Source organism: Ostrea edulis, chromosome 7 (genome assembly GCF_947568905.1).
Source record: "Ostrea edulis chromosome 7, xbOstEdul1.1, whole genome shotgun sequence".
Classification (NCBI taxonomy): Eukaryota; Metazoa; Mollusca; class Bivalvia; order Ostreida; family Ostreidae; genus Ostrea; species Ostrea edulis.
Genome location: NC_079170.1, coordinates 33,665,473 through 33,676,439, shown reverse-complemented (window position 1 = coordinate 33,676,439; position 10,967 = coordinate 33,665,473). Strand labels below are relative to the sequence as shown.

At 36.4% G+C, this 10,967-nt stretch overlaps 1 protein-coding gene across 5 annotated transcripts in view; it reads right to left on the bottom strand.

Annotated features, from left to right (window-relative positions):
* Nucleotides 1-773: 773 nt before the first annotated feature.
* The window catches only part of LOC130048048 (protein Wnt-5b-like), a 32,096-nt gene continuing 21,902 nt past the window's right edge, over nt 774-10,967 (bottom strand). For all 5 annotated transcript variants that reach the window (XM_056144065.1, XM_056144064.1, XM_056144060.1 and 2 more), the window contains exon 5: nt 774-3,039. In XM_056144065.1, coding sequence (XP_056000040.1) covers nt 2,578-3,039 — 462 coding nt within the window. In that variant the 3' untranslated portion in view covers nt 774-2,577. The remainder of the gene's footprint in view (nt 3,040-10,967) is intronic.

The window sequence follows — 10,967 nt, the reverse complement described above, 5'->3', positions numbered from 1 at the left end:
AAAACAGAATTATATTTAACATACCAGAAAATATTCATTCGGAACATGTGACAGAGTACGTTTGTTCAAAGCAGCAGTTTTCTTCTTTGGGTGAAATAAAGGAAATCGCCGTAAATAGATGTTCGAAATAAACTGCAATCCTTGTATATTGAACACAAATGTACTTTGTCACACGTGACACGTCCATTTCGCAATTTATATGGTCGTTACAACGATCTAACTAACCTACCATTGAGTCGACTACTCTCTGGCACGTTTCATACCAGTTGTTAGGCCGATCTCTGCATGCTAATTTTGACTACCTGAACAAGATGTAGCGCTCACAGCAGGTGTGACCGGTCAAATTGGGATGTGTAATCCTCCTGGGCACCTGATCCCATCTCTGGTGTGTCCAGGGGTCCGTGTTTGCCCTATTCGTAGTTTTGTATTATCTATAGGAATTATGAGATTGATCACTATTCGTTATTTTCACTTTTTCATTCATGAGATACAACATATTGCGCTGGAGGCTTTAGATCACATGATTCATAGGGTCGCCATGTCTACATCACGTGACTGCTATCAAGGTGGACAAAATTAATGAATATATCAAAGTATGTTCAATACCTGAAAATTTTTCATTTGAATCACATGTATATCAAATGAAGTTTGCAGAGTAGATTTAGAAAAATCTGTTTATTTTGCAGCCACCTGAATTATGTGTATGGCAATTCTCCGTCTGTGCAAAGTTTGTTCTCATTCTTCGGAGAGATCAAAGACATCACAAAGTCTGGTTAACAAAATGTGAAAAACATTTATTTTCAATTTTATATCAAAAAATACCCTGTATGTAAAACTTACAGTGAGTGTTTTGTACAGATGGGATATGTAAATAAACAGTGCGGGATGAGACACGTAATGGAAATAAAGCTTAAATAAGGCATCTAAAGATATATAATATAAATTGCATTCCTAAAGAGAATAATCCTCCCTTTGTCAGGCAGTGCTTATAATGCGTCACTTTAGTCTGACGGACAGAAGTGCAGGACAGGTTTTATTTTACTCAGTAGTGAATCAGAATTTCAATCGAAAGTACCGTCATCAAATACTACAGTTATACGGGTACTTACTATCGATTTGTTATCTAATGTTTAACCACAATGTTTTACAATGTATACGGTTTCTTTTTGAAATACTGACCAATACATTTCTGTAAATACCAGCTTGGATAGTTTGAAATAACTCAATTCAGTATTTATTATCCAAAACTTTAAAACGGCGATCTGGAATATGTACATGCAGTGTTCATCTGTCAGATTGCTCTGAAGTCAAATTAAACTGACACATTTCAAGAACTGAAGACAAAATGATAATAATAAAACTTATCATGACAATCTAGAACTGTTAGACACGTGATACGTTTATGTATCGTTTTACTCCCCCTTTATGTGGCTTTTATCTTTATAATGGTAACCATAGAAAGACGATTAAACATGTCAGAACGACACAGTATACGTACAAACTGATTAGATTAGACCATAGTTTCTACTTCCGTTAGAGTAACATATGTTTCGTTCAAGTGCAATGCCCTGTCAGTGAAGCGCGCAATGCGAGAAACTTTTCGCCATATTTCACGAGCTTTGAATTACTGCAGTCAAATAATGATGAAATATTTCATAATATGTTCACATGAATTTCTTATCAATCATCCAACGCGGAATCTGTGGTATTTATTGAACGTTTAAGGATTGTTTCAGTCAAATTATAATTCAGTGGGATACACGTTAATCTAGTATTATTAAGATTTATCATCTTCCATGATATAAAACCTAGCTCTATAAATGTCGTGAACAAATAACACGATCAGTTGTATTCGTTGGAATACGTGAGTGATGGCGGTCTTTATAAGTTAGTGCACAATTCAAAAAAAAAGATGAAATGTAGAAAAATATGAAAAATTGTCTACAACATACATTTCACAAAATAGATGTAACAGCTAATAAAAACAAGATGTGCCTGCCCTGAATCTACGGCTAAGTGAGTCGATGAAGTATGAACAACGATGTATGCAATTATAATGAATATCTTACACAGAATTTGCGTAATTAAATAAATACATCTCAATGTCTCCAAGGCTGTCAAGTGCGCAGATCAAAGAAAATAAATTATTCCTCATCTCACTTCGAGAAAAGGTATCATTTCCATTTATAATAATGCATATTCCATTCTAGATGGATTGAATGATACGAAGTAAATCTATTTAGGCGAGAGAGAAAAAGATCAACAAGTACACTTGTCTATGAAAAATCAGCATAATAAGAGACGATCAATCATTGGTCAACTACAGCAGTAACAGGGTCCTGGCAGCCAATCAGCGTATTCGTCACATTTTTTTTTTCAATTGAACGTATCAATTTGCACTATGAACCACAAAAAACGGTTATTCCTCTCCACTATTTCAGCATATTCCATCTGATTGCATTAATAAAGTTGCGTATTAGCACTTTATAAATGGGCGGAATAAAGTACATTTCACATTGAAGCGTTCATGTTCCATTGTCGGATGGCAAGTACTTTATTAACCGAGTTATCTCCCGTTTACTTGCAGATATACACATCTTCTATTCGCTCGCAAGTCTGGCACTCAACATAACAGCACCACTTAAATTTACATTTACAGCGTTCCACCACTTTCCGTTTAAAAGTGTTATACCCGCGCCCGCAGCACAGCAGATTACACCCGTCCATGCCGCTGGACGTCTTACTACACTCCCGCCCTACTGTCCCACGTGACCCGGTTTCCGGGTTGGCATTGCAGTAGTCTGGAGAGTCTTCAAAATACACGAGGTCCTCTGAAGTTGGTTTATTGAATTTCTTGTTCCTTCGGATGAGTTTCGTTCCCCGTTTGTTAAAGCGAACCTCCACCGCCCCATCGTATCTTTCCTTCAGCCTCTTCCCGACGTCCCGGAAAGTGGGTAGTTGCTGCCAGCAGGTCCGTAAACTGCAAGAGCCGGACACGCCGTGACACTTACAGGCTACCATAGCATAGTTGTACACCGCCTGTGAAAGGAAATGGGAAAATTAATCTACTGCGTGTTGTTTAGCATCTCTACCAGGTTATTTCAAGACAACGTCACAAATTGATCAAAGGCAGTGACATACAGGAGTGATTGTTTGGAAGTTGTATATTCATTTAAACAGAGAACACGTATATCCTGATATCAGTTATAATCAATGTGTATTCTGAGTTCATTATAATCTAATGTGCAATTTCAGTTACGCAATAGACCTCAAAAGCAGAGTTTTTTTATGCCGAAGTTTATGATCTTGGATTTGATAAATAGAAATAGTTCCTAGATACACACTCGTTAGAACCATTGCTCTCACTACTGCTAGCATTTAGTGAGGACACTGCCCTCAAACGTTCTCGAGACCAAACAAACGCTAGCATTTAGTGAGGACACCGCCCTCAAACGTTCTTAAGACCAAACTAACGCTAGCATTTAATGAGGACACCGCCCTCAAACGTTCTCGAGACCAAACTAACGCTAGCATTTAGTGAGGACACCGCCCTCAGACGTTCTTGAGACCAAACAAACGCTAGCATTTAGTGAAAGGACGCCATCAAACGTTCTCTAAATCAAACTAACTCTAGAATTCAGCGAGGGTACCGCCCTCAAATGTTCTCTATACCAAACTAACGCTAGCATTTAGTGAGGACACCACCCTCAAACATTCACTAGAGCAAACTAACTCTAGAATTCAGCACGAGTACTGCCCTCGAACGTTCTCTACACCAAACTAATACTAGGATTTAGTAAAGAGGACGCCCTCAAACGTTCTCGAGACCAAACCAACGCTAGCATTTACTGAGGACACCGCACTTAAACTCAAACTAACGCTAGAATTCAGTGAGGGTACAGCCCTCAAATGTTCTCCAGACCAAACTAACGCTAGAATATTCAGTGAGGGTACCGCCCTCAAACGTTCTCCAGAACAAACTAATGCGGCAAAAGGATGAGGGTTAAGGAATCCTATAAACGCGTTTATAATCAAATAAACATGTCATTATCTTATCGCATAGGTTTCATAGTTCTATATATTTTTGACATCCATGTAAATATATCTATTTCAAAGACATTTACAACTTCCGCTCCTCTCTTGCACATTTTACGCTAAGTTATGAGGAAGGCATGATCAGCGGTAGTTTTTAATGACTTCAATATGCAGCTATGATACAACGTTTCCATATTTTTTTGTGTTATTTACTATTTTCAACATTGTAAATTAATTCATTACATCGAGGTTGGAGTGCCCGTATCACCGACACGATTTTATTACATCAACACGTTGGGTCCCTTTGGCCTCTCTGAGAGGCTAATTCCGCGAGATTCGGCTTATTACATCTAGTGTGTGTTGTTTTACATTGCTCACAGTATTCAAAATATAATCAGTCAAGCACATCCGAATACTATGAAATAAGAAAACTCAGTTTTTCCTAACATAGAATACTATGAAATAAGAAAACTTTCAGTTTCTCCTAACATAGAATACTATGAAATAAGAAAACTTTGAGTTTAGTTTTTCCTAACATAGAATACTATGAAATAAGAGAACTTTCAGTTCAGTTTCTCCTAACATAGAATAATATGAAATAAGAAAACTTTCAGTTTCTCCTAACATAGAATAATATGAAATAAGAAAACTTTCAGTTTCTCCTAACATAGAATACTATGAAATAAGAATGCTATGAAATTACAAAACTTTCAGTTTCTCCTAACATAGAATATTATGAAATAAGAAAACGTTCAGTTTCTCCTAACACTCTGAACTTTTGTATATGTATAGAGAAAATTATTTTCCAGGAGCTCCATTATGCATTTCATGATGACGTGTTACAATATTCATTCTTAAGTTCACATTTATGCTTAAGGAACCATAGAACTTTATGATATACAAAACTATTTTACAGACCTAGCATAATATGGAGAACAAATATGCAGTTCAAAGAAATTGACCCAACTGGAATATCAAAATATATACTTCTATGCAGCCCCGCTCAGTAGATAGGTGTCAGACAAGCTGTTAATTCTACCACCAATCACAAATACATCGATCTTCGCTGCAGACATGATTTATTGCCGAATTTCCTCTTAAAACCTTTCTATGACAGCCCTCCATCAAAAGCACAGATCGAATACATTACATACTCGGAGAGCATTTAGCAAGGTAATGCTGATCCACAGATAGCATATTTCGTCTCACACTAACACCTGTGCGTGCCTATTTGTGTAGTTTTAATGTTTAAGTGAAAGCGATTCGTCAACTTTGACAAATCTTTCAAGAATCTTAAAAGTCCCGAGCTTGTAACTGGCGTTTGATTATCATGCCAACGGTGATTTTTTATTTTTTCGCAATTTCTCTCAAGGACCCTCACAATTAAAGCAGGGTGTCAATTTAACTGACGTGAGATACTTTTTGGATAGCATTAAAATTCTCCAAAATGGCCTGTAGCATTTGAAGTTTTTCTTCTTTTGGAATAATGGTATCGGTAATTTTGATCAGATTATTTTAAATTAGCTTTTCCATCTTGTTGTTTTATACATTTCTGACGGTGGAAAAATATCATTTTATGGGCTCATACACACTTTATGAACTTTAAAGTGATTTCAGGTGTGGACGTATAATTCCTGAGCAGGTTCTTCACACGAATCGTTGGTCTGCCGCTTCTAGTAATTACAAAGGTTGTTTTTTTTCTTCAACTTTTATGATTTTTCTCCAATTATAAACTTAAAACGTACACATTAAAATGGTGAAAGAATGATCAAAGATTGACTTTCTTTGACATAGAATTCTTCAACGATCGAGAAATTGTATTTCCCAATTTATAGGTGCAGGAAATGGGTAAATGGCCAAACGCAAAACGCTTGTATCTGATTCAGTTTTAATTTATATGGGGACTTTGGGGTTGAAATCAATAATAAATCATCTAAAATTATTACACATTCTTTGATATGCAAAGTCATTGTCGTCAGCGTTTTTGTATAGCGTAAGCATTCACGTTTCGAGACTAAAATAAATGAAAACTTTATAGTTTAAAAAAACAGAATGTAATGATACGCAAAATTTTGATTCCCGAACTGCTACCTGGCATCGTTTAGGGACATTATCAAACTTTTCACTGCTCGTTTTCTTTTTCGTGATTTACTGATACTGGGACATTCATGTACCATTCCGATAATATCAAATGTTTTACATCAAATTCCCATTGTTATTTAATTCACACGCACAATCTCTCATATAAACACATCCATATTTTGTCCGCCGTGTTGAGTTTCAACCTTCATGTCGCACTTGACTTTTCAAAATCTTCGACTTAAGGCTGGCGAAATGTGAGCGACCCTTTCTTGATAAGAATTCTACGTTTTTATCTTGTTGTTCATCAGATACTTTTCAGTGACTACGGCGCTGACAGTAAATCTAAACTAAATCCCTGTCATCAAAGCTCTGTTTGACAATGGCTACCCGGCAATGCCAGTGAAACTCGTCTGTCGTATTTACCGTAAGGCGGGTTGCACTCCCATATTGCAATATACATGATCTAGTCCCGCAGTAAATAATCTACCATGAAAACACTCCGCAGCAAATGAGATATTTTGTATATTTTACGTGCAACGCATGTTTTCTTCTCTGAAATCAAATGCGAATGCTTTCTAAGTACCCTCGCGTGTTACAATAAACTACAAGGACCTTATACTCTAGAGTTCTACTTGCAAATAGAAAGGATTCTTTATATCGAAAGTTTAAATTGGGAAATAATCTTAACATGTCCGATTCCTTCCACCTAAGCGTCAGAGTATTTATTTGCATTGATGTACAGAAAAATCACATGCATTTATAATCCAAGATACGTTTAAATTCAAGTTTATAAGCTACAACAATAATGTTATTGACAGGGGGAAATGTAATTAAAATACACATTGTCCGAATAATCTCACTACAGAAAAAGCAATGAATGGAGATGGAATCAAGACGTAAACAGAGATATTGGATATCAATTTCGTATTACGCAATGGCGAAGAAACGCGATCTTCAAGGATAACAAATGAATCATGGCAAATCTATGTGTAAATTAACAAATTGAAATTCATTCATAAAAATCGTAAACCTACAATTCAGGACTTAAATTGTCAATCAATCTCTCCGGCTTTTGAAGGACGTGTCAAAATTATACGAAATGGCCGATATCACATGACATACGATAAATCTGCAGTAACAAAATACCGAGGTAACAAAGTATTGTTAGTAGCGAGTGGATAAAACCCATGAAAAGGAAAAACAAATGTAGACGTGTGTTTATATTCAATAGTTTTCCTTATCAAATGAGTTTTATGCAGTACACTTTTAACCTCCGTATGTTCATATCAATACCCCCTGACCTATCTGACCTCGTTAAGTTGATTGATTGATCGAATATTGTTTAATGTCCCTCTCGAGAATATTTCACTCATATGGAGACGTCGCCACTGCCGGTGAAGGGCTACAAAATTTAGGCCTATCCTCGGCGCTTATGGCCTTTGAGCAGGGAGGGATCTTTACCGTGTCACACCTACTGTGACACGGGACCTCGGTTTTTGCGGTCTCATCCGAAGGACCGCCCCCATTTAGTCACCTCTTACGACAAGCAAGGGGTACTGAGGACCTATTCTAACATGGATCCCCACGGGAAGACCGTGTGTGGAAACAATGCTATAGCTAATAGTTCACTATGTTAAATTTATCAAATAAGAACACTACCAACCGATAATCAATTTTTTGATCATTTTATGTCAAAATGTGGGTGATCAGGATATTTGTAGAATACCTATCTCGATTGCCTGGTATTGGCATGAACCATTCAATTCACAAGTTTAACGGATATACACGAAATGATTCGTACAAAAATACACAATCACCTTCAGCGTGACATATACATAAGGCAAAGCAGGATAGTCAAAATATGAGGATGGGAAAAATACCAATTTTTAATCAACAGCAATAATGATAATTTTGATTGATTGATTGTACATGTTTAACGTCCCTCTCGAGAATTTTTCACTCATATGGAGACGTCACCATTGCCGGTTAAGCGTTGCAAAACTTAGGCTTATTACTTTCTTATTCACGGCTGGATATTCATAATTTTACAGAAAATCAATTCAATAACGTGATAATCTGAAAAACTCCAAAAACCTCTGGTGTTTTGGGGTTTTTTTGGGGGGGGGGGGGGTATGAAATTGATTTGGTGTATTTATGATTAATCAACGAAATGAAAAAATCCTATGATGTGAATTTATTCAAATTTATCTGGAAGTTTTGTGTATTTACTGACATTAAATGTCAAGGAACTTTTATCATTTATTTATCTGGATGTTTTGTGTATTTACTAATCTTAAGTTATTAATTGATGAAATGATATGAATTGGCACAGTAAATCAATCTTTAAACAAAGAATAGCATTGTTCCACAATGGCAAAGTGGCGGGTCTACCAATTGACGTTATACAGCACTTTATTTTTCAAAACATATTCCTTTAATGCTTAACTAAACTCCTTTATGATATACGAGTTTTTAATGACTGATTAAGGAGATAGGGCGGATCTAAGGATCATAGGACGCAGTGCGGTGAGAACAGAATGCACAGAAGGTGCACATGAAACAGTGAGGAACCTGTCAAACAGGTAAATCAAAATTTACCCACAATAAAGGAAATTGATTTCTGTTTCCGTCCAAGACATCATACGATTCATATTTTGTTTCTCAGACGATTTAAAAGGCAGGTGTCGTAATCTTTTTATGATTCGACATAGAAAACGAATTAAGTTGTCATCTCTTTGGAGTTTCGTTCGAAAAGTAAATATTCACACCAGATCTGCGGCTACAGTAAAAGAATGCGATCTTCCCCACCGTCCCCTGCTCTCCGCCAACACGACATTCGCTGACTCGTTACGTACGGTTGTCCTTTCAGCACGTCAAGCCTTCTTTACAACCAAGCTATGCAGACTGATTATGTGGTTTCATCAAAAACAATATCCCTAGCGGTGAAGATGAATTATGAGAATGACACTGCACTACCCAGGCTTTAATCTCTCTTAAGCCTTGCAACGTACCACCCCTTTTGATAAAGTGCGCGCGATATAAAAATTAACAAAGATTTTTTGAGTGCTCCTTTTATTACCAATATCAATACCCCACAACTTTAGTCTATATGCCTGAGCAGCAAATATGTTGACGACTCGGGGACTCTCGTCCCCGATGCGGACGATTGGTCGATTGAACAATTTTCTTCAGCTTCGCAGAGAACGTACGGTAGGCTACCTTAGTGACAAATGTTCTCACTCTCTGAACTCGATGAAAATGCCAAAATTACTTATTGGACAATAGCCCTTGTCTCCCGTCTATGAAGGAAGTATTTTACAGATGTAGTCATAATAAAGCGTAAATAGCAGGTGCACGAAAACTCGGTTAATAGACTCACCTAGCGGAAGGATTAGCCTAAATCCCGCCTAGGACCCGTGCGAAATGAGCGATCGTTATTATAGTCACGGTCAATGTTAATCCCTTAATGTGATTGTCTTTTACAAATTCAATAAAAAATACACAGATCGATTCCCGCGATTTTAAAATGTAAACGCTTCCTTTCCTCTGGTGGCATGTAGCTAACATGATAACCAGTGATATGCGGTGTTAGGTGACACGAATAAAGATGTTTGGATGATATTAAGACCTGGTTTGAAAAATGAACATGCATTTTACCTTGACATAAACCCCTAATTTAGTAAAAGGTTGTGTGGTTGTTTTCCAGCAAAAGTAATCGAGCGTACATTCGGAATAAATAAGTTATTATGAAAATTCGGGGGGTGCAACGCGACGCCACCCGAGTAGAGATGAGAATCATTCTGCAAAGTTGATTTTAATTCGGCCTAAGGAACATAAATTACCTCGTTTTTGAGATGTTTTTGAAGATTCTGTAAACAATGCGTCACATAAAGGCACGCCGTCATAGTATGGCTAATTGGGCCAAAGAAAGATGTTCATTGGAGATATCTTGCTGCTGAACTAATTGAAAAGGATGTCCGCATGGCCATTGTGTTATGAACTAATTACAAACGCTTTGAATTATCGTTTTTCGAGATTCCCCTACCCACAAAACGTAAAATATACTGACACATTTTTTAAAAGTTTGTTTTATTAAGGAAGACTCTGTGTGGTCAAAAGAGTGAACTGAAACTCCTTTGGATGAGATTTTTTAGGTTATTTATTCGATATATTCGTTATTATTTTAATATTCTTTAAAATTCACACATGAACTCGCCGTTACCATCAAATATTTAACCCTGAATATGGTACGGTCCTCTCAATTCAAACATCCAAGTGACAAATCAACAAAGGAGATCTGATGGATGGTTGGTTGATAAAATGCTGATAATAGAAAATATTAGATTTCAAACATATTCTATAGTTTATAAATAGTCTGAAACACAAAAGTGTGTTATTTATTTTACAATATTTATTTACATTTTCATTATATTTTTAAAACTATATTTTGCATGCGTTACTATCTCATAATTCACAACTGCCGTAAAGGTGAATCTCTCATAACAATAAGTTACGACAACCGAAAATTACACGAAAATAAATCAGCATTTTTTATGTATAGATATATCTCTTATCTTTGCCGTACATCGCTGGTTCTGTTATGACACGTAGTAGAAATATTAGAATTCCATTCGTTGTGAGAAAATTTTGACATCTATTTCGGAATCCATTAAGTTTCCTAGCCGTCAAAGAGTATTAAGAACAAACTCGGTGGAAAATATTTCGTAAACATGTAGTACTAAAAGAGCTGAAATTTTCAATTTGTTAGCTGATGATCTGCTACTTTTACTTAGATCGTGAATAACACAACATTCGAAATTTTTACGGTTATTCACTTTCTCAATGTAATT